The 25,238-nt window shown below is 40.9% G+C and overlaps 1 protein-coding gene across 3 annotated transcripts in view; it reads left to right on the top strand.

Moving 5' to 3' along the window:
• ppp1r9a (protein phosphatase 1, regulatory subunit 9A) overlaps positions 1–25,238 on the top strand; it is a 234,110-nt gene that overhangs the window by 159,322 nt on the left and 49,550 nt on the right. For all 3 annotated transcript variants that reach the window (XM_072253423.1, XM_072253421.1, XM_072253422.1), the window contains exons 12-15: positions 387–544; positions 13,543–13,651; positions 14,116–14,200; positions 18,301–18,384. In XM_072253423.1, the coding sequence (XP_072109524.1) occupies positions 387–544; positions 13,543–13,651; positions 14,116–14,200; positions 18,301–18,384 (436 nt within the window). The remainder of the gene's footprint in view (positions 1–386; positions 545–13,542; positions 13,652–14,115; positions 14,201–18,300; positions 18,385–25,238) is intronic.

Here is a 25,238-nt window from a genome sequence, read left to right as displayed (position 1 = left end):
GCATGGTGTTAAGGACCAGGCTCAAGGACAGCTTCTGTCCTGCTGTTTTCCCCTTGCGCTCCCTCAGTTCACTGATATAATGAAATAACCTGTACAGACAGCATGCAAAGCAAAGTTTTTCACTGTGGCTTGGTACATGTGATGATGATAAAGCAATTTAACAAAAGGAGTATTGTGTCAATGCAAGTAATTGGGATTTAACAGAAAGCTGCAGCAGGTAACTTCATAAAATATTGGTTAGGCTGCATCTTGTGTCTTGAATTGCCTTTTCTTGTTCTTACTCATTATGGCGTTACAGTTTTCATCTGTCAATACATATTAATTAGCAATTGTTTGCTGATTTCCGATTACTTGTTGTAAAATTGGCATCTTTGATACCATTACAGATTTCAATGAAGCAGTGCCTGAAACAGAAAGACTAGACAGTAAAGCCCTAAAGGCTCGAGTTAATCTTTCAGCTAAGTCAAAGCGACAGCGTCCTTCTCGGGCTAGAGTACTTGACAGCGTTAGTTCAACTGATGGTGATGATAGTCTTGAACGGAAGGTAAATGCAACTCTTCTAATTATCGTGTAAGTTTTGAGTGATGCTTCAAATTCATTAATTTACTAAAAAAAAAATCACTATAAATTCTCTATTTCTGGAAGTGGGGTATTATGTAAATGTATATTATGTATTTTAAAGTTATTTTATGATAAATATAAAGGAAAAGAATGGATGTTATTAAATGCATTTAAGTGGCTAAATTTAGTATTTGAAGGCATAACTTTGTAGTTAAGAAATATCTGCAGATGAACAGATTGGTTCGACTTTCAAGTTAATTGGAGCAGGGACATTCTTTAGTTTTGGGACTTCCTTTGTTCCTCAAGTATAATTTATAGTGTTGTGATCTGAAAATTCACTATGAGAGGTTGAGAAGGTGATTTCTGGTTACAAATTAGAAGAAGAATTTCACCTCCATTTGTTCATATTGGAAAATCAATGAATGCATTTTTCATAGAATTTTACATTGATCATGATGGCCATCAAATTGATGTTGGCTGAAAGTGACTGTATCCATTCTCAGTTATGCTGTCTACATTTCCAAAGCATACTTGAATTTCTCAGATTCAAATCATATCTACTATTTTTTTTTTGCTTATTTGTGGCAAGACCAACATGTATTGGCCATTGCTAATTGAGAACAGGTCCTAAAATACACCATTTAATCTGTGGAAAGTACTCCTACAATGATGAGAGATAGAATGGCATGTGACTTAGAACAACTTGGAGGTGTTAGTATTCCCTTGCACTTACTGCTGATGTGTTGTACTGTATCTCAGTAGGTACAATATTGTACTAATCATCTGGATACTAGACATCTAAGAGTCAGGGATGTGCTATCAAGCTTCTGCAAGTTGCTCCAGTGCATCTTGTAGACAACACCTGTTAGATGGCTTAGTATATCAGTGGTGATAGAAGTGAACATTAGTGATGTAGAGTTGTAGAGTGATACGGCACAAGAACAGGCCCTTCAGTCCAACCCATCCACACCAACCAAGGTGCCTTCCTGAGCTGGTCTCATTTGCCTGCATTTGACTCTTATCCCTCTGTCTTTTAAATGGTATAATTGTACCTGTCACTATCACTTCCTCTGGCACTCATTCCATATACCCACCATTCTCTGTGTGGATAAATGTATCTCTCAGGTTCCCTTAAATCTTTTCCTTTTCACCTTAAACCTATGTTATTTAATATTAGACCATAACACATAGGAGCAGAATTAGGCCATCTGGCCCATCAAGTCTGCTCTGCCATTCAATCATGGCTGATCCTTTTTTTCTCCTCCTCCTCAACCCCAGTTCCTGGCCTTCTCCCCGTAATTTTTGATGCCATGTCCAATCAAGAACCTATTAATCTCTACCTTAAATACACCCAACGACCTGGCCTCCACAGCTGCGTGGTGGCAACAAACTCCACAAATTCACCACCATTTGGCTAAAGAAATTTCTCCGCATCTCTGTTTTGAAAGGGCACCCCTCTATCCTGAGGCTGTGCCCTCTGGTCCTAGACTCTTCCACCATGAGAAACATCCTTTCCACATTTGAGAGGTTTCAATGAGATCCCCTCGCCCCCCTGTCATCCATCTGAATTCCAGCAAGTACAGAGCCAGAGATATCAAATGCTTCTCATATGATAACCCTTTCATTCCTGGAATCATCCTTGTGAACCTCCTCTGGACCTTCTCCAATGCCAGCACATCTTTTCTAAGATGAGGGGCCCAAAACTGTTCACAATACTCAAGGTCAGGCCTTACCAATGCCTTATAAAGCCTCAGCATCACAACCTTGCTCTTGTATTTTAGACCTCTTGAAATGAATGCAAATTAGACTCTCTTAACTTTATGTATGCCTCTCATAATTTTAGTTATTTCTATAAGGTCAGCTTCCTTTACTCCAGTAGAGACTTCTCTCTAGTAGGGCCATCTACATATTGCTTGAGAAAACTTGCCTGGACGCACTTACATTCTACACCATTTAAACCCTTTGTTCTATATTATTCCCAGTCGATATTAGGGAAACTGAAGCTGCTTACTCATACAACCCTGTTATTCCTACAACACTCTGTAGTCTCCCTGCATCTTTGCTTCTCTCATTCTTGCTGACTCTTCAGGAGCCGGTAGTATAATTTCATCAAAATGATCATTCCCTTCGCGTTACTAAATTCTACCAATATAACCTAACTGGGCATTCCCCCTCAAAGTACTGTTGTGAAGTTCTCTCTAATCAAAATAATACAACTATCACTCTCTTACCTCCACCTCTATTGTGCTTGTAGCATCTATAGCCTAAAATTTTTAGCTGTCAGTCCTGCACTCAACCATGTTTCTGTAATAACTACAGTGACCCAGTCCCATGTGCCTATCCATATCTTGAGGTCATTATTTTTGACTATCAGACCTTCCTCACAGCCTGTTGTGCTTCTGCATGTCCTGCTGATTGTACCTGCTCACTTCTATATTTGCCTCAACTTACCTGTTATGTTACTACTTTGTGTCCCACTCCCTGCCAAACTAGCTTTAATCTCTTGAGTAACTCCAGCAAATCTTCCTACCAGGATATTTGGTTGCTCTCCTGTTTAGGGCAACCTGTCCATCTTGTACAGATCACCTCTCCAGTGGTCAAGAAACCCAAATCCCTTCTTCCTACACCCACATCTGCTCTATCCTCCTATTTCTACTCTCATAAAAACACCAGCGTTAATCTAGGGAGTAAAATCTCTGACACATGAGATTCTGCAGATGCTAGAAATCCAGAGCAACACACACAGAAAATGCTGGAGGAACTCAGCTGGTGATGCAGCGTGTATGGAGGTGAATAAACAATCAACATTTCAGGCTGAGACCCCTTCAGGACTGAAAAGGAAGGATGAAGGAGGGCATGCTAGAAGGTGATAAGTGAAGCCAGATGGGTAGGGTAAGGGGGATAAAGTGAGAAACTGGGAGGTGATAGGTGGGAAAGATAAAGAGCTGGAGAATTAGGAATCTGATAGGAGAGTGGACCATGGGGGAAAGGGAAAGAGGATGATCACCAGGGGAGAGGTGATAGGCAGGTAAGGAGAAGAGGTAAGAGGCTCGAGTGGAGAACTGAAGAAGACGGAAGGAAGAGGTGAAACAAAATTACCAGAAGTTGAAATCGTTATTCATGCCATCAAATTAGAGGCTTCCTAGACAGAATATTAGGTGTTGTCCCTGCAGACTGAGAGTGGCCCCATCATAGCAGAAGAGGAGACATGGATGGACATGTTGGAATGAGAATGGTGATAGGAATTAAAATAGTTGACAACCAGGAAATTTTGCAATGTAGAGGACATCGCATCAGGAGCACCCGTTACGCTAGATGACCCCAGCAGATTTGCAGGTGAAGTGTTCCCTCATCTGGAAGAACTGTTTGGTGCCCTGAATGGAGGTGAAGGAAGTAGTGAATGGGCAGGTAGCACTTTTGTCTTGGGAATAAATGCCGGAAGGGAGATTTGTGGGGAGGGACAAATGGCCAGGGTGTCACAGAGGGAGCAATCCCTGTGGAAAGCAGAGAGTGGTGGGGGGGGGGTGGGGGGAGCAAAGATGTGTTTGGTGGTAGTGTCCTGTTGAGGATTGTGAAAGTTGCTGACAATGATCTGTTGAATGAGGAGACTCGTGGGATGGTAGATGAGGATAAGAAATCGATCCTGGTAGGGCAATGGGAGGATGGGATGAGCTCATTTGTCCGGGCAATAGAGGAGATGCAGGTGAAGGCAGCATCAATGATGAAGGAAGAGAAACTCCATTCTTTGAAGAAGGAGGACATCTCTGACGTCCTGGAAAGGAAATCCTCATCCTGGGAACAGGTGCATACCCTTCCCCTTGATAATGTTCTGCAAATTTAGGCAGGGCCCTAGTATGTAGGCAGTGTGATTAGTTTATTTGGGTATTTAACTTAATTGGTTAGGCACAACTGTTCTATGTTCCACCTGCTCAGTGACATCCTTGACCTTGGCACCTAGGAGGCAGCATAGGAACCCGGAGTCTCCTTCATTCTTCAAAATCTTTCTCACTACCTATAAAGTTTCCTATTACTACAGACCTCCATGATTTTGCCCTCCCCTGCTGTACATCAGAGCAGTCAGTGTGTTACAGACTTGCCAGCTGCTGCTGCTCTCCTTTGAAAGTTGGTTCTCTTCTCCCTCAGCGGTATCCAAAATTGTATACTTGCTACTGACAGAAATGGTCATAAGGGAATCCTGTTCTGTCTGTCTTTCTCTCGCTCTCTCTCTCTCTCTCTCTCTTCTCTCTCTCTCTCTCTCTCTCTCTCTCTCTCTCTCTCTCTCTCTCTCTCTCTCTCTCTCTCTCTCTCTCTCTCTCTCCCTCTCTCTCTCTCTCCCCCTCCCTCCCTCTCTCTCTCTCTCCCTCTCTCTCTCTCTCTATCTCTATCTCTATCTCTATATCTCTCTATCTCTCTATCTCTCCCTCCCTCTCCCTCCCTCTCCCTCCCTCTCCCTCCCTCTCCCTCCCTCTCCCTTCCTGTCCCTCCCTCTCCCTCTCCTCTCTCTCCTCTCTCTCCTCTCTCTCTCTCTCTCTCTCTCTCCACTGTCCCTTTCCTAGTGGATGAAATGCAAGTCAGATTAGCTACTTTATCCTGGATAGCTTGTTAATTTTTCCAGGCATGACCAGTGCCTTTTCAATGATGGAAGATCTTTTGAGAGGGGAATGTAAATCATTCACTGCAGAATACTTAGCTTGTTTCATACGTACACATGCAGCTGAACCAATTCGATTTCTAGCGATCTGTGACCTCAAGGTATTAATTGTAATGGATTTAATGATGATGGCGACATTCATTTTCCAGGGTAGGTTGCTTGGCACATCCTGAGATTTCTGAGGCACAAGTTTTACTTGTCATAACCTTCATAGTCTGAACGTTGACCAAATCCTCTTGCATGTGGTCACCAGTGATCACATATCCAAGGAGTTTTAAATGAAGCCATGATGTCTACCAATGAGAAGATAGTAGAGAATCTCACTATTTACATGTTCCACTCCAAAGTGCTACTGTGTTTTGGAAATGTTTTTATCCAGAATTTATAGTCAAAGATGAAACAGCTTGTGTGTTAATTCTGTACTTGAGTGGATTTTCTAGAAAGAACTTGCTAAACAAAAAAAATCCTAATGCTTGAAGGCATGCAGGTACGGCAGGCAGTGAAGAAAGCTAATGGCATGTTGGCCTTCATAACAAGGGGAGTTGACTACAGGAGCAAAGAGGTCCTTCTGCAGCTGTACAGGGCCCTGGTGAGACCACACCTGGAGTATTATGTACAGTTTTGGTCTCCAAATTTGAGGAAGGACATTCTAGTTATTGAGGGAGTGCAGTGTAGGTTCACGAAGTTAATTCCCGGGATGACAGGACTGTCATATGTTGAAAGATTGGAGCAACTGGGATTGTATACACTGGAATTTAGAAGGGTGAGAGGGGACCTGATTGAAACATATATTATTAGGGGATTGGACAAGCTAGAGGCTGGAAACATGTTCCCGATGTTGGGGGAGTCCAGAACCAGAGGCCACAGTTTAAGAATAAGGGGTAGACCATTTAGAACAGAGTTGAGGAAAAACTTTTTCACACAGAGGGTTGTGGTTCTGTGGAATGCTCTGCCTCAGAAGGTAGTGGAGGCCAATTCTCTGGATTCTTTCAAAAAAGAGTTAGATAGAGCTCTTAAACATAGTGGAGTGAAGGGATATGGGGATAACGCAGGAAAAGGGTACTGATTGTGGATGATCAGCCATGATCACAGTGAATGGCGGTGCTGGCTCGAAGGGCTGAATGGCCTACTCCTGCACCTATTGTCTATTGTCTATTGAAAGCAAGATCCTGGATTATGACAGGGATATCCTTGGTGTAAATCCGACACAAAGCAGGGTCAGACCAAGCACCACCCACCAAAAAAAGTCATCAACATTTGAAAGCCTGTAACCATAACCCTAATTTCTGACATCCAATAGCATTTGAAAAATAACAAAAGTACTAGTAGTTTTGAAGTTAAAAATGAATATAATCAAAATAGTTAGAAATATTTAAACAAATGCTACTAATTTAATCCATGTAAGTTAATGAAGAGGTTCTTAAAGAGATTGCAAAATTAAAGTGACTGATGAACAAAGAAATTGCCTGAGGTAAAAGAAGAAAATGTAAGATATAGGAAACCTGAGGGTCAAGCTTGACAATGAAGCTAGTATGAAAATAAGAATATAGCTGAGGTCTGATCAGAGTCCAGATCAGTGGGTGGGGGTGGATGTACTATAAAGCTGTGCTGAAGATCTTGGTTTCCATTAAGAAAATGAGGCCAAACTCAGAAAAGTCACAGTGGGGATAGGAGTGGAAAGTGACAAACCGTCAGGAGTTTGTACTGCACTCGTAGTTAAAATGGGAATGTTTGCTAAAGCTATTACCTTGTTCTCTCATCAATGTGAAATGAACCTAACTGTAAGCAATAATTTTTCAATCTTTCCCATTTTCATGCAACTTTGTCCTCTAGTTTGTTTTGATGTTCCTTTTGCTTTTATTAAGATGCTTGTGTATGTTGGTTGCTCTTCTCTCACTTTATTTCAATGATACTGCCTCTCTTTTTTAAATGCATCTTGTTTTTGATTATGTTTTTTTTTGAGGTTTAAAAGGATAAAAATAAAATATTCATTGAACTCCCCATAAACTTGTTGATTTGAACTATCTGTTTCTGTCTTGTCTTTTATTATTTGAATTAGTTTGTTATTTCTCTTCAACTGGTCAATTTTCACAACTAAAACTGTTCCATCATGGGATAAATATGTGAATGGGGAGGTTATTCTATGTGAACAGCTTAGTGGTGTTGGGAAATAAATGTGTAATTGAGCTGTAAAAGACCTTGAAAGGTCTAACTGAAGAAAGTATTTCATTTTTTTACAGCTATGATTGCATCACTTACATTGGTGATTTAATCTATTTGTACTGATTGTGTCCACCACTTTCTTACAGGCACAGGCTTTCATGTAACATGACTGGATTGATGCTGATGTAGTTGTTTCCTCAGGATGGAGGATCTAGAACCAGGGATATTATCACAGAATTAGCTATTTATGGTAGTGATGTGGAGAAATTTCTAAATCTTTGGAATTTTCTACCTTGTAGGGCTGTCGATACACAATCGTTTTGAGTAGTTAAAAAACTGGAATTGGTAAACTTGTAAACAACAATAAGTCTTAGGAATGTGGAAATTGAACAGTGAAGTAGATCAGGCATTAGATTAGGCATGATCTTATTGAATGGTGGACCAGATAGCATGAAGGACAAGGCTGGCAGAATTAGGGAGCCCTGGTTAATGAGGGATATTGAGGCTCTTGTCAGTAAAAGCATGGCAGCATGTCAGGTCCCTTGAGTATAAAGCATGTACACTTAAAAAAAGAATCAGAATCAGAAATTAAGAAAGGCAAAAGAAAAAGCACAAGATATCCCTGGCAGATAAGATAAAGGAAAAACCTAGAAGTTTCTGTAAGTGTATTTAAAAAGATGGTGTATTTAAAAGAATAGGTTCTCTAAAGGGTCAGTGTGGTCATCTATATATGGAGCCTCAAGTGATGGTCAAAATCTCATCTGCACTTACCATGTAGAAGGACAGGAAAGCTACATATTGCTATTTTTAAAGTGAAGGTCTTGCCAGGCTTGAAGCATCGAAGTGGATAAATCCACAAGGCATGACTCAGCTATGCTAGGACATTGTGGAAAGCAAGGGAAAATATTCAAAATCAGAATCAAATTTAATATCACTGGCATATGTCATGAAAGTTGTCATTTTGTGCAAGCAGTACATTGCAAAACATAATAAAAACTAAGTTAGAGTAAGTAATGTGTATACTTTTTAAAGAAGTTAAGTAAGTAGTGGGTAAAGAAGTAGTGAGGTCATGTTCATGGGTTCAATATCCATTCAGAAATCTGATGGTAGAGGGGAAGAAGCTATGTCTGAGTCATTGAGTATGTGCCTTTAGTCTACTGTATCTCCAACCTGATGGTAGCAATGAGAAAAGGGCATGGACTGGTTGATGGGGGTCCTTGAAGATGGATGCCGCCTTTTTGAGGCATCTCTCATTGAAGATATCCCAGATGCTAGGGAGGCTAGTGCCCATGATGGAGCTGACTGACTTATTTTAGAACTTTCCACAGCTTATTTCAATCCTGTGCAGTGCCCCTTCCCCATATCAGACATTGATACAGCCAGTTAGAATGTTCTCCACATTACATCTGTAGAAATTTGGAAGTCTCTTTAATAATATACCAAATCTTCTCAAACTCCTAATGAAATTTTGTCACTGCCGAGCCTTCTTTGTAACTGCATCGATATGTTGGGCCTAGGATAGATTCTCAGAAATGTTGACACCCAGGAACTTGCTCACCCTTTCCACTTCTGATCCTTCAATGTGTGTTCCCTCATCCTACCCTTTCTGAAGTCCACTTTGTTGTAAACCTGGCAGATATTTTTGTATTTTATTAACTCAGGCAAGGTACTGGAAGGTTGGAAGATGTTTAATGTTAAGCCTTTATTTAAGAAAGGCTGGAAGGACGTGCAAGGAAATTATAGGGCAGTGAGCCTTACATCAACAGCAGGAAGGTTACTGGAAGGAATTCTGAGAGAGAGGATCTTTCCCTTAAAAGACCAATGACAGATTAGGGATAGTCAGCATGCTTTGTGTGTGGGAAATCATATTTCACAAATTTGAATGAGTTTTTTTTTGAAGAGGTGACCAAGAGGATTGACAAGGACAGAACAGTAGACATTCGATGCATGAACTTCAGCAAGGTCACTGATATAGTCCTGGGTGGTAGACTGGTCTAGAAGGTTCGAACTGGGATCTGGGATGGGCTAGTCAATTGGATACAAATTAGGTTTGGTGACAACAATCAGAAAATTGCTTTTCAGATTTAATGGCTGTGTTCAGTGGTATACCACCAGGATCGACAGTTGGGTTCCCGTTTGTCATGTATGTTAATTATTGGATGGTAGGTAATTATTTGAAGGTAGCTGACATAGTAAGCTTTCAAATGATAACAGAATTGGTGGTATAGTGGACAGTAAAGAATGTTGTCTAAACTTAAAATGGGATTTTGATCAGCTGGGAAAAAAGGTGAAAGAAAGGCGGATGGAATTTAAATGTGAACTGATACATTCTGGGAAGTTAAATTTGGCCAGGATACGCACAGTAAATGGCAGGGCCGTGTGAGTGTTGTTGCACTGAGAGAAGCAGGAGTACAAGTGCATATTTTTCTGAAAGTAATAGCACGGGTAGACAGGATGGTAAAGAAGGTTTATGGCATGCTTGACTTCATTGGCTATGCATTGAATATAAGAGTTGGAACTTTAGAATTGTACAAAATGTTGATTGCATCACTTTTGGAATATTATGTGCATTTCTGGTTGTTATGTTATATGAAGAATGCCCTCAAGCTAGAGAACGTCTAGAAAAGATTGACAAAGACGTTGCCTAGACTGGAGGAATTGCGTTATAAGTAGAGAATTGGGTAGGCTGAGACTGAGTTTCCTGGAGCGAAACAGGCTGATTGGTGACTTGATATCGAGTTTTATAAAATTGAGAGGCATAGATAGGGTAGCTAATCAGTCTTATTCCCAGAATAGGAAGTCTAAAACTAGAAAGTTTAAAGTGAGAGGAGAAAGATTTAAAGAAGATCTGAGGGGGAATGTTTTTCAGAGGTGCATGGAACTAGCTGCCAGAGGAGTGGCAGAGGTAGAGATAGGTGGAAGGACAAGGTTAAAAATAGTTGGATAAGTACATGGATAGGAAAGGTTTGGAGGATAAAATTCAAATCCAAATGGGATTGGTAAGACACTTTGGTCAGCGTGAATGAGTTGCTGTATAACTCTATGAAATTGTGTTTGAAGGACAATATAAATAATCTGTTTCATGCTTATCACTTCTTTGGCATCAATGTTTTCCCAAAAGGAAGGGCACGAGGTTCTAACTTGTGAATTCTAAGTTAATATTATAGATTTAGCACTTTCTCTTTGCTTTTGCACTCTGTGTTCTTATTTATAAAATCTGGGCATGCTTGAAATTTTAAACAGCTTTGTCAAGTTTTTTTTTTGGCTTTTAAAACATGTAAGTATCTAAACCCCTAAGTCTGTCTATTCCTTTTAAAATTTTGCTGTTAATATATATGTCCTCTTCTTATTCTTTGTCCTAAAATGCATCACTTCACATTTCTCAGCAATAAATTTCATCTGGTATGTATGAACCCTGTCTACTAATTTGTCTCTGTCTTCCTGAAAATTTTTAATATCCTCTTCATGTTAACCACAATTTCAATCTTTGTATTTTTATCATATTTTGATAATCATGCCCTGATAACTAGACACTAAGAGCAATGATAGTAATACTAAGCTGTGGTAGGTGTGGAGGGCACTACTGATTAGATGCCTGTATTCTGAATAGTAGTAGTTAATCATAAATGCCTCTTTTTGTATCTTTGAGATTTTGTTCACAACATTTAATATGTTATGTTCATTTTTTAATCAAGAAGTCTATATATATTTAGAAAGTGCAAATTCACAACAATGTTACATTTCCTTTGATATTCAAATTCACTACATGCACCTAGCTTTCAAAACTGGTGGAGGGCAGTAACATTAAAACACCTTTTTTAAATTTGGAGAAATCTATTTGATATATTGCTGATAAAGCTGATTTTGGAAACATGCAATAATCTTGATTATTCACTAATGTTTGTGTGTTTTTCTTTAAAAAAAAATGTAGTTACAAGAACACTCAAACAAAATTATTGTTAAGACTTGACTATACCAAGAAACGTTGAGGAACAAATTTATCTTCAAATTCTAGCTTTGTGAATTTCTGAACCACAGTCCTATCTCTGGGCTTGTATTTGTGATTTCATAGTTATACATAGATTTTAATATTGACAATGAGCTTTTGTTGTGGATTTCTATTTGGTATGGTTTAATACTGCAGATAATTTCACTTTTTAACATTCATTCTTGTTATATAACCATATAACAATTACAGCACAGAAACAGGCCATCTCAGCCCTTCTAGTCTGTGCCGAACTCTTACTCTCACCTAGTCCCACTGACCTGCACTCAGCCCATAACCCTCCATTCCTTTCCTGTCTATATAGCTATCCAATTTAACTTTAAATGACAACATCGAACCTGCCTCAACCACTTCTGCTGGAAGCTCATTCCACACAGCTACCACTCTCTGAGTAAAGAAGTTACCCCTAAACATTTGCCCTTTAATTCTCAACTCATGTCCTCTTGTTTGAATCTCCCCCACTCTCAATGGAAAAAGCCTATCCACATAACTCTATCTATCCCCCTCATAATTTTAAATACCTCTATCAAGTTCCCCCTCAACCTTCTACGCTCCAAAGAATAAAGACCCAACTTGATCAACTTTTCTCTGTAACTTAGGAGATGAAACCCAGGTAACATTCTAGTAAATCTTCTCTGTTACTATCCAAATTAGTTCAGACATTTGAATCAATCCCAACACAACTTTTAAAGTTCCTGAATTGTACGTACACAAAACATATGCTGAAGTTTTCACTGGTTTCTTCATTGATCTTGCCTGAAACTTCCTTATGAAGCTTATTTATAGATGCTGGAATAAAAACTAGAGTGAAACAAAGGTTGATGTAGTTCTACTAATGGTGATTTGGCTGCTTTCTTTAGTCATGGATGTGTCCCATTGCATAATTATCAGAATAGTTGTTTGCTCTTTTGGAAGGTAATTCCAGTTATTCTTTCCTTCATGTAAACATCAGTGAAAAAGTGTATAATCAATAAGTGAGGTGGACTGATTCTGTCAAGGTAATAAATGGAGTATGTCCCATCTATTGAACAAATCTTGCAAGCTACACAATCAAAATTTATCAATTACAACAATTCAATGTAATACAAGTCAATTAAATTCTGATGTGTGAAGGAGTGATGGAGGGAAAAGGAGCAACACAATGTTTTCATGTATTTACTCAGATTGCTGCAGGAAATTCCAGGCAAAGAGCTCAAAATTTAATTTATTTTCCATTAGATCAAATGTATGCTAATTGTTGATTTGAATTTGTGAAATGTTTTGTAATCCAGTATTGTTAAAACAGATATTTTCTTCGTCTGAAAAAGCCTGCACTTGTACATTTTTATTCATGCCATTCTTTAGTAATTCTAGTTTAGGGAAATGTGTGGTAATTCATCCTAGTTTATTTTCTTTCTTACCAAGAAAGAATGCATGATTCCTATCAATTTCTCTGCAGAATTTAGGGTTCCGATCTATATTGAAAGATGTGATTAAACTACTGAGACTGCAGTAAAATTTCATCATGATAATAAAGGAGACTTGAGGGCAAGTGCTTTTTACGCAGAGGGCACTGGATGGAGGGAACAGGCTGCCAAATGAAGTGGTGGCGGTGGGTCCTGTTACAATTGGACAGATTTATGGTTAGGGAATGTTTAGACCTGGGATTCCCAACCTTTTTTATGCCATGAGCACTGAACATTAACCAAGGGGTCTGTGGGCCCCAGTTTGGGAACCTATTGCTTGGAGGGGTATGGGCCAAATGCAGGCAAATGGGAAAAATTCAGTAAGGCACCTTGATCTACATAGATGAGTTGGATTGAAGGATCTGATTCCATGCTTTATTAAGGGTTCCTAAACACATCTTCACAGTCTAAGGCATTTGCCACCATGCAGTGATCTTGGATTGACATTTTGTATGCTATTCATAATTTCATTCGGGTCTTGTACTTCTTCCTCATTAAATTAAAAGCCTATAGATAGTATTGAAAGCCCAATGCATAATTCCAGATCTCTCTTTCCAACATCTATGAGGACATGTTCACAAGCACCAGATTCTAGAGCATCTTCATTGTCTCCAGTAATCAGCAATGCAGCCTTCATATTTGATATCAGAGTGGAAAATCAGATTCTGGGAGAACATAATCAGCATGTTTTGATAACATTGGAGTGCTCTTTTCAGGATGCTGTTGGAGAATCCCCAACCTCTTCACCTTCAAAATATTGCCACAGTGCTGCATTGCCTTCTTTGCATCAATTGGACAACGAATGCAAAACGAGAAAGTCAGGAGGTAAATAGCATCACAATTTTGCTCTCTTCAACTTCTACCTATTAATCAAATTTGTATGATAATAAAACAGTATGTCTATTAAAGGAAGACAGGTGATTGCTTAAATACCTTTGCTGCATCAATTCACTTTTCCTTTTGAAATGTTAACAGTAATTTTAAATGTTAAGTTTTGAAAGCTGTCATCTGTACATGTGATATGTATCTATTTAATGATTTTATGCATTCCATTTTAATGTTTTTATGGATTTTCTTGGTGTTATTCCTCTCACAATTTGGAAAAAATCACATATGGGAAACTATGGATTCTGATGCTGCAGGTGTCAGAAAATAATCCTATAATTGAAATGACCAAGTCTGGGGTAATGGTAATTTGTTTTGTTGGTACATTCTTCTCTAAGAGCCTTTTCATCATCCCCATTAGTCAGTAGTCTGTATTGCATCTAAAATATCACATTGGATTCCAGATGACAGCACAGCCATTGCTTCAAAGAAAGGCAGATCTCCGGTGATTCAGAAAGACAGCACCAAACAAAAGTTTCATGATTTTAGGTAGGTTACAATTTCTAATCCCCTATTCATATTCTATCATACATGCTAGAATTGACAGTGACTACCTAGCTTGAGTAAAGTATGCAAGAAAATAATCAATGTTTGCTGATGATTAAAACCTGGTTAGCTATGTAAGTTGTGGAGATAATACAGAAGGATTTCAGGGGATATGGACAGGTTAAATAAATGAGCTAGAACTTGACAGGGAGAATATAATGTGGAAATATATGATCTTATCTATTTTGTTAGAAAATGTAGAAAAGCAGAGTATTTAAGGTTTTATTATTCTAAGGGTGTCCTTAAATAACTGCAATTTGGTAAATGCAGCAAGCAATTAGATAGGAAAATTGTATTATCGTTTACTTAAAAAGTATCTGAGTACAATCAAAACATCTTCTGGAAATTATCTTGGGACCTGGCTGGACTGTGTCTGGAATATTCTGTGAGGGTCTGGTGTTCTTTCCCAAGAAAGGATATATTTCTGATGGTGGAGGGTAGTGGATCTTCAAGTAAATTGTGGATGTTCAGTCACTCAGTTTGTTCAAGACGGTGAGCAACAGCGTTTTTGATATTAAGATATCAAAGAATCTGCAATAGGTAAGTCAATAGGTACATTTAATGTCAGAGAAACGTATACAATATATATCCTGAAATTCTTGTTCTTCGCAAACATCCACAAGAACAGAGGAGTGCCCCAAAGAATGAATGACAGTTAAATGTTCAAACCCCGAAGCCCTCCCCCCAGCTCCCCCACCCCACACATAAGCAGCAGCAAAGCAACGACCCGCCCCCAGTAAAAAAGCATCGGCACCCCCCTCCGAGTACTCAAGCATGCAACAAACCATCAGTAAAGGCACAGACTTGCAGTACCCCAAAGCCTACTCTTTCACCCAGTATTTTGACATAACACAGGCTCCCTCTCTCCCTATTAAGGGAAGAAGTGGTATCCCCCGTTTCACAGTGAGAGGGGAGACATAACAAAGGAACTCACCGATTTATGGTGTTACAGGTCTGTTTGCATCGCTTCTGTCAAGCTCTGTGCCCAAAGAACATGGGTCTCTGGGCACACAGCCAGCAGCCAGCTCGCTGCTTTTCAATCTTCCATCTCCCACGACGCATCAGGTGGCGGCCGCAATGGCCTTGAATCTGCCCGCCTCCAGAACCACAAAAATCCAGCACCCTGAAGGCACATTAGTCTTCCAGGCTGCACCCTTGGCGTATCAAAAAGTGGCCGGTTATGATGCCCTGAGAGTGGGCCCCATTTCCTCAAAGAACTGAAGTCAGAGTGTGACTCCAGGTCAGGATCTTCAAAAGAACCTTGAAATGGAAGAAAATATATCAAAGATAGAAGTGGAGCTGTTTCTGAAGATGCAAGCAAAGGAGTTGTCATTAGGTGCCATCGTCCTCCTAAGCTCCGTCTCAGTCAGTAAAGGAAAGTTGTTTTAGAGTAAAAGATCAATAATAACTTATCAAAGAGATTAATAATTACATGGGGTTGTAGGGTAACATAATTAGGAGAAATGTGCATATTAGGAGAAATGTGCATAATTCACAGCTACCGACATTGAGTTGGGGTTTCACCTTAAGAGGCTGGTCTGACGAGATGATGTGATTTTGTAAAGAAGTTTAGCATGCTTTTATGTGTAGCTTTGGAGTTCAATAAAATATGTTACAGGTTTCATTAAACACAAAACGCCTCACTTTGTTTTATTTGTGAAAACCTATATTGGTGAGCCCAATTCTGTAAGGATGTTTGCAGAGTTATTGAACATGTTTGGCCAACGCAGTCGCTGTGAAATTGCTGGAGTTTTGGGAGCAAGATTGCTGTTGCTTGGTTTGTACAAGCTGAAGCCCAGTTTACACTGCAAGAAATCACTGCCAATAACACCAAATTCTACTACGTGATAGCGTTGCTTGGAAACTCCGCAGTTGAAAGAGTGATGCATCTGCTAAATTGCCTAAACATGATAAATACTGATTGCTGAAAACTCACCTATTACAGACTTTGGGACTATTGGAGTCTGAGCACACCAAACAGTTACTCTCCTCACCTAGACTCAGTGATGCTAGGCCTTTGAAACTAATGGACCACATGCTGTCTCTCCGGGAAAATCACCATGCTTGCTTTATTTTTAAAGGACTCTTCATGCAGCAAATTCCTGTTCAAGTTCGCATAGCCCTTGCTATTACTCCCATGAGTGCCTATAGGGAGCTTGCTAAAATGGCTGATAGTCTACACTAAGCTAGGTAGGCAGCGGTGCATCACTCCTCCTCCTTTCTCTACCTCAATAAGTCCAGTCAGCAAAACCCCAACTTAAGAACGCCGGTGGCTGCAAAACATGCTCAGTTTGGCAGGAACGCCAACCGCCTTGCAGCTTCAACAGTGCCAGCACTCAGGACATCAGAGTTCTCTGAACACCATGGGTTCCAGCTGCTAGGGTGGTCTGCTGTTCAGAGTGATGCTTCCTGTGTGACACGGATGCTCAAGTGAGTGTACTGCCAGCATTTCATATTGATAAGAAGGCAAAGAGCAATAAAATCTTGCTGGAGGCCACCAACAGCAGCAGGATCCAGACTTATGGTACACAATGGGTGATGCTGTGCTTCAGTAGGTGACATTACACATAGGACTTTGTCCTGGTTAAAGTGGCTAGACCTCTGCTTGATGCAGCTTTTCTGTATGTCCAAGAACTATTAGTCAATCTTAAGAACTGCCGGCTTGTGGATGTCAAGGACTTGGGGTTGTTACCCTGCCCCCCTAATAAGTTTTCCGCAACGACCCTGTCAAGCGCATGCACCACCGCATGTGAGTTTGCTCGACTGCTGGGTGAATTCCCAGACTTCACCAAGCCCACATACTCCAAAACAGTCGCAAAATATGTGATTGAGCACACATTCCCACAACTGGCCCACCAGTCCACGCACATGCATGTAGACTGGACTCAGAAAAACTGGCAACCACAAAAGCTAAGTTTGCCAATATGGGAAAAACTCAGAATAGTATGCCAATCGAATAGCCCCTGGGCTTCACCCTTCCATGTGGTCCCTAAGTGCAGTGGTGTTTGCCACACATGTGATTACCAATGCCTTAACGAGGCTACTGCCCCCGATTGTTACCTGGCACCACACATTCAAGACTTTTCGGCATGTTTCCATGTTGATCTAGTTAGGGGCTACCATCAGGTGCCTGTGTGTTCAGAGGGCATTCCAAAAACAACTGTGATAACCTCATTTGGTCACTGAAGTTTCTGCACATGCTATTTGGATTGAAAATTGCAGCACAGACATTCCAACAGCTGATGGACTCTGTATTAAAAGACTTCGATTTTCTTTTAGTTTACCGGATGACATTCTTACAGTCAGTGCATCCAAATCTGAACATGTATCTCATCTCTGCATACTTTTTGCGCGCTTATGCCAACATAGGTTGATTGTTAACTTTGCTAAATGCCAGTTTGGTTTGTCAACCATTGACTTTCTTGGCTATCGCATCTCCACTCCCATCAAAGGTAGCCATTATTAATGGATTTCCCACCACCCCTCACTACTAAAGAAACAACAGGAGTTTTTAGGCATGGTGAATTTCTATACACGCCGCAAGGGTTTAGCTCCATCTCAAGGGAGACTTCAGCCACAGGAGTTTAGCTTCATCTCGAGGGAGCCTCGGTGATCCCTTCACAAGTCTTTAAAAAAAAAAGCATGGATGATGTCCTCCACAGTCGCTGGAGCCCTTTCCCGTCATTACAGCATCCTTTTCTGAAGAAACAGCTCTCTTCAGCATCCATATTGCTTATATTGTGCTTTTGTTTCTTTAAAGGTTGCCTCACAATTACACTTGTGTGATTTAGTACCAATAGGTGTGAAATATACTGTATGTACTATCTCTACCCAGCTCCCTCTTGCAGAACTGATCTTGTTTAATTTCAATTTTGGGAGATTACATTTTAGAAATATTTATTGAGAATTTTTGCATCTCGTATTGTAACTTCAATTTCCTTTTTAAAAAATATTGAATAATTAAGACTGATTGAAATATAGTGATCTACAAACATATTTAACCTGGTTTTTACATGACTAATTTATTTTACAATTTATTGCAGGTGTCCAGCACAAAAAACATTTAGCAAAGGGAAAAAACAGAAAGACAAAGTGAAAGAAGCCAATAGACTCTCATCAGGAAGCAGGTATAGTGCAGTACTATCCATCATAGATTTTGGTGTATGTTTACCTTACAGGTTTCATAAAAGTTGATCATGCCGCTTGAACAAGATGAGCCTATTAAACCCAGAACAGGGCTCACCAAATCCATGTAATTAGTAGAATTGTTTTATTCAGTACACATTTTCTTAGGTAAATTTTTAATTGGGGAAGGGCAAATTATGAGGCTATAAGGCTAGAACTTGCAGATTTGAATTGGGATGATGTTTTTGCAGGGAAATGTACTATGGACATGTGGTCAATGTTTAGGGATCTTTTGCAGGATATTAGGGATAAATTTGTCCCGGTGAGGAAGATAAAGAATGGTAGGGCGAAGGAACCATGGGTGACAAGTGAGGTAGCAAATCTAGTCAGGTGGAAGAAGGCAGCATACATGAGGTTTAGGAAGCAAGGAACAGATGGGTCTATTAAGGAATATAGGGTAGCAAGAAAGCAGCTTAAGAATGGGCTGAGGAGAGCAAGAAGGAGGCATGAGAAGGCCTTGGCGAATAGGGTAAAGGAAAACCCCAAGGCATTCTTCAATTATGTGAAGAACAAAAAGGTGACAGGAGTGAAGGTAGGACCGATTAGAGATAAAGGTGGGAAGATGTGCCTGGAGGCTGTGGAAGTGAGTGAGGCCCTCAGTTAATACTTCTGTTCGGTGTTCACCAATGAGAGGGAACTTGATGACGGTGAGGAAAATATGAGTGAGGTTGATGTTCTGGATCATGTTGATAGTAAGGGAGAGGAGGTGTTGGAGTTGTTAAGATACATTAGGACGAATAAGACCCTGGGGTCTGACGGCATATTCCCCCAGGCTGCTCCACAAGGCAAGGGAAGAGATTGCTGAGCCTCTGGCTAGGATCTTTATGTCCTTGTTGTTGACGGGAATGGTACCGGAGGATTGGAGGGAGGCAGATGTTGTCCCCTTGTTCAAAACAGGTAGTCGGGATAGTACGGGTAATTATAGACCAGTGAGCCTTAGTTCTGTGGTGGGAAAGCTGTTGGAAAAGATTCTTAGAGATAGGATCTATGGGCATTTAGTGAATCATGGTCTGATCAGGGACAGTCAGCATGACTTTGTGAAGGGCAGATCGTGTCTAACAAGCCTGATAGAGTTCTTAGAGGAGGTGACCAGGCATATAGATGAGGGTAGTGCAGTGGATGTGATCTATATGGATTTTAGTAAGGCATTTGACAAGGTTCCACACGGTAGGCTTATTCCGAAAGTCAGAAGGCATGGGATCCAGGAAAGTTTGGCCAGGTGGGTTCAGAATTGGCTTGCCTGCAGAAGGCAGAGGGTGGTGGTGGAGGGAGTACATTCAGATTGGAGGATTGTGACTAGTGGTGTCCCACAAGGATCACTTCTGGGACCTTTTCGTGATTTTTATTAATGACCTGGATGTGGGGGTAGAAGGGTGGGTTGGCAAGTTTGCAGATGACACAAGGTTGGTGGTGTTGTAAATAGTGTAGAGGATTGACGAAGATTGCAGAGAGACATTGATAGGATGCAGAAGTGGTCTGAGAAGGAGTTCAACCTGGAGAAGTGTGAGGTAGTACACTTTGGAAGGACAAACTCCAAGGCAGAGTACAAAGTAAATGGCAGACTACTTGTTAGTGTGGAGGAGCAGAGGGATCTGGGGGTACATGTCCACAGATCCCTGAAAGTTGCCTCACAGGTAGATAGGGTAGTTAAGAAAGCTTATGGGGTGTTAGCTTTCATAAGACGAGGGATAGAGTTTAAGAGTCGCGAGGTAATGATGTAGCTCTATAAAACCGGTTAGGCTACACTTGGAGTACTGTGTCCAGTTCGGGTCTCCTCACTATAGGAAGGATGTGGAAGCATTGGAAAGGGTACAGAGAAGATTTACCAGGATGCTGCCTGGTTTAGAGAGTATGGATTATGATCAGAGGTTAAAGGAGCTAGGGCTTTACTCTTTGGAGAGAAGGAGGATGAGAGGAGACATGATAGAGGTATACAAAATATTAAAAGGAATAGATAGAGTGGATAGCTAGCACCTCTTCCCCAGGATACCACTGCTCAATACAAGAGGACATGGCTTTAAGGTATGGGGTGGGAAGTTCAAGGGGGATATTAGAGGAAGGTTTTTACTCAGAGAGGGGTTGGTGCGTGGAATGCACTGCTTGAGTCAGTGGTGGAGGCAGATGCACTAGTGAAGTTTAAGAGACTACTAGACAGGTATATGGAGGAATTTAAGGTTGGGGGTTTATATAGGAGGCAGGGTTTAAGGGTCGGCACAACATTGTGGGCCGAAGGGCCTGTACTGTGCTGTGCTATTCTATGTTCTATGTAACCAGAGAGAGACTGGAAAAGTACAGCTTTGGAAGTTAACTCATTATTTGGTACTACAGAAAGCGCACAGTTTTGGTATCAATGCATTTCTTTAACATACAAAATGTGCTGCACTAACTATTCCAGTGATAGTTAATATTACTGCAACAAGAGTCCTGATTTTAATTTGGCCTTGTGAGAATATGGGAGGTTATTGTCTGTGCTCATCTTCAGTGCATCCTGAGTCTTCTATAAAATGATGAATAAATATTGTTTTGGTTTATCACATTATCTAAACATACTGTGGTTCTTTGTTTTACCAAGAGGTGAATTTAAAGTTTTTTCATTGAAGAGCATAAATCAGATAATACACAGTTGTCAGGAGAGCCACTTCAAAGCACTTTCTGACCTTCTGTTGCAATTTTTAGTGAACAAAAGCTGTAAATATACTATTAGTAAGCAAAGTCATAACTTAAACAGAAAAAAGGAATGCTGGTAAATAGGTCAAACTGTGTCTCTGGGTGGAAAACAGAGTTGGGATTTCAGATTGAAGACACTTCATCAGACCTGGAAAGTGATAAAGGATCATGATTCCACCAATCATCATAATATAGCCTTGCAAACTGAGCCTTTTTTTTATTATTATTAACAAATAAATCACAGTTAATAGATTATCTTAAGTAGTATTTCTATTGATTTATTATTCATATTGTAGGAGTTGTAATTGTATCTGCCTCAAGCACCTCTGGCAGCTCATGCCATTCAATTGCTGCTCTTTGTGGTAATATTTGCCTCCTCAGAACTCCTTTAAATTTCTTTCCTCTTATCTTAAACATATACTATTTAGTTTCAGGCTGCCCTGCCCCTGGGTTAAAGAGACTGGAAATCTATCCCCTCATAATATTATCAACTTCTATGAGGCCATATAGTTTCCTACATTCCGGTGAGAACAAACACAACTTATCAAATCTCTCCTTGTAACTACATGGAACATTCTAGTGCAACACTTCTGCACTTTTCTAATGTTATATCCTTCCAGTAGTATAATGATCAGAAATGTACACAATGCTCAAGGTATGGCTGGACAAATTTTATGCAACTGTAACATGACATCCCAAATCTAGTCTCAATGCCAGGTCCTATGGAGGCAAGCATGCCTTACTTCTACACTTTTGTTTAGAAGTTCAATATGGAAATAAAGCATTCATAATGTGTCGTGATTAAGTCACATTTTGCATGACACAGTCCTGAGGAGACACCAGATTGCTTAGAGATGGAGTTTAAAAGAAGCGAACAGGGGCAGTCAGCACAGTTTGCACACCACAGTCCCGAGGAGACACTGGATTGCTTGGAGGGAGAGAGTGGGAGCAGTTGGCACATTTTTGTACACCATAGTCCCAAGGAGATACTGAATTGTTTGGAGGGGGAGAGAGTTTAAAAGAAGCCAGTGGCTCAGTCATCACATTTTGCACGCCACAGTACTGAGGAGAAATTCAATAGCGCGTAATTAGCCACTTGGCAAGGACCAATAAAAAAAATGTTGGGTTCACGTGCAATGAGCATTGTGTGAGTGGGCCACTGCTGGAGTGGGGAGTTGAGGCTTTGGCAAGGAGAGGCTAGGCCATAGATAGATTTTTTTTTTCATTATTTAATTTTTATTTCTTATTGCACATTTAGAGCAGCGGGGATGCCAGTGGGAAGGCTTCTCTTGCAGTATAGTGTCAGAGTCATAGAAAAGTGCAGCATAGAACCACTTCAGGCCCATTTAGTCTGTGCCAAGCCATTTAAACTGTCTGCTCCCATTGGCCTGCACCGGGACTATAGCCCTCCATACCCCTACCATCCATGTGCCTATCCAAACTTCTCTTAAATGTTGAAATGGAGTTTGCATGCACCACTTGGCAGACAGCTCATTCCACACTCTCACGACCCTCAGGGTGAAGATGTTTCCCTTCATGTTCACCTTAATGTTTTCACCTTTCACCCTTAACCCTTGACCTTTAGTTGCAGTTCCACCCAACTTTAGTGGAAAAAGCCTGCTTGTATTTATCCTACCTAAACCCCTCATAATTCTGTATACCTGTATGTGGGATGTGGGATTGTAGGGAGACCTGTGTCCCTGATGACTACACCTGCACTAAGTGCATCCAGCTGCAGCTTCCAACAGACCATGTTAAGGAGCTGGAGGTGGATCTGGATGAACTCTGAGTCACTCGGGAGGCTGAGGGGTTGATAGACAGGAAATGCACAGGGATATTTGCACCCAAGGTGCAGGACACAGGTAACAGGGTGACCATCAGGATGGGGAGAAAAGTTAGGCAGCCAGTGCAGAGTACCCCTGTAGCCATTCCCAACAACAAGTATATCGCTTTGGATACTATTGGGTGGAATTACCTAGCAGAGGAAAGCCACAGTAGGTCTCTGGCACGGAGTCTGAGTCTGGCTCTGTAGCTCAGAAGGGAAGTGGGGGGTAGGTGGGGAGAAGAAGAGGGAAGCTGTACTGATAGGAGATTTTTTGGTTGACAGAAAAGAGGTTCTGTTGGTGAGAATGAGATTCCCAGATGGTTTGTTGCTTCCTGGGTGCCAGGGTCAGGAACAGCTTGGATTGAATCTACAGCGTTCATAAGTGGGAGGTTGACGAGCCAGAAGTCGTGACCCATGTCAGTACCAATGAAGAGGAGAGATGAACTCCTGCAAAGTGAGTTCAGGGAATTAGGTACTAAGTTAAAGGATTAGTCCTCCAAGATTGTGATTTCAGGACTGCTAGCTGTGTCACCTGCTAGTGAGGCCAAAAATAGGAAGATCATACTGTTTAACACATTGCCAAAGAGTTGATGCAAGAGGGAGGGCTTCAGAATTTTGGGTCATTGGGCTCTGTTCCAGGAAAGGTGGGACCTATACAGAAGGGATGGCTTGCATCTGAGCTGGAGGAGGACGAATATCCTAGTGGAAAGGTTTGCTAGTACTGCAAGGATCGGGGGGGGTGGGGGGGTGGTGGTTACATGAGAGTTGTAGGAGATTCGGAGCCAGAGTGCCAGAACAGATAGCAGAGCGCTTGTGGAGAAAGATGTTGTTAAGCCTACATACAAAATCTAGTGAGACTAATGTTCTGAGCTGCGTATATTTCAATGCAAGGAGTATTGTAGAAAGGCAGATAAGCTTAGGGCATGGATCCGCACATGGAATTATGACATTGTAGCCGTTAGTGAGACTTGGTTGCAGGAGGGCAGGACTGGCAGCTCAGTGTTCTGGGGTTCCAATGTTTTAGACATGATGTAACAGGAATGATTAAAGGGGGAGTGGTGGCATTACTAGTCGGGGAAAATGTCACAGCAGCGCTGAGTCAGGACAGACTGGAGAGTTTGTCTAGTGAGGTTTTTTGGGTACAGCTGAGGAATAAACAAGGTATGACTATGTTAATAGGGCTATATTATAGACTACCCAACAGTTTGTGAGATTTAGAGGAACAAAGTTGTAAAGAGATCGCAGACTGTTGCAAGAAGCATAAGGTTGTAATAGTAAGTGATTTTAACTTTCCACATATTGACTAGCACTCCCATACTATAAAAGAACTGGATGAGAAAATTTTGTCAGATGTGTTCAGGAAAGTTTACTTAATGAGTGCATAGAAGTCCCAACTAGAGAGAGTGCAAAACTGGATCTCCTAATAGGGAATGAGATGGGGCAGGTGATAAAAGTTTATGTAGGTGAGCTCCAGTGATCATAATGCCATTAGTTCCAAGGAAATTATGGAATAGTATAGATCTGGTCCTCTGGCTGAGATTCTAAGTTGGAGAAAGGCCAATTTTGATGGTATCAGAAAGGATCTGAGACGTGTAGATTGGGACAGGCTCTTTTCTGACAAAGGTGTACCTGGTAAGTTGGAGACCTTCAGAAGTGAAATTTTTGAGAGTACAGAGATTGTACGTTCCTAACAGAATAACTGATTTAGGGAATCTTGGTTTTCGAGAGATATTAATGCCCCAGGTAGGAAAAAGGAGGAGGTGCATAGCAGGTGTAGGCAGCCAGAACAAAGAAGGTACTTGAGGATTATAAAAAAAAATGCAAGAGCACACTTGGGAAGGAAATCAGGAGGGCTAAAAGAAACATGAAATTGCTCTGGCAGTCAAGGTGAAGGAGAATCCCAAGAGCTTCTACAGATCTATTAAGAGCAAAAGGATAGCAAGGGATAAAATTGTTCCTCGGGAAGATCAGGGTGATAATCTATGCATGGGCCGGAAGAGATGAAGGAGACCTTAATTTTTTTTTTGCATCTGGATTTACTCAGGAGATGGATACAGAGTCTATAAATTTGAAGCAATGTAGCAACGAGGTCATGGATCCTATATAGATTGCAGAGGAGGAGGTGCTTGCTGCCTTGAGGCAAATTAGGTGAATAAATCCCCAGGGTCTGACTTTGTGTTCCTTTGGACCCTGTGGGAGGCTAGTTAAGAAGTTGCATGGGCTCTAGCGGAGATATAAAAAAAATCCTTTGCCATGGACAAAGTGCCAGAGGATTGGAGGATAGCTAATGTTGTTCCATTGGTT

Source organism: Mobula birostris, chromosome 3, assembly GCF_030028105.1.
Source record: "Mobula birostris isolate sMobBir1 chromosome 3, sMobBir1.hap1, whole genome shotgun sequence".
NCBI classification, from domain to species: domain Eukaryota; kingdom Metazoa; phylum Chordata; class Chondrichthyes; order Myliobatiformes; family Myliobatidae; genus Mobula; species Mobula birostris.
The sequence above is the reverse complement of the archived record's forward strand: the minus strand, read 5'-3'. Positions and strand labels throughout refer to the sequence as shown.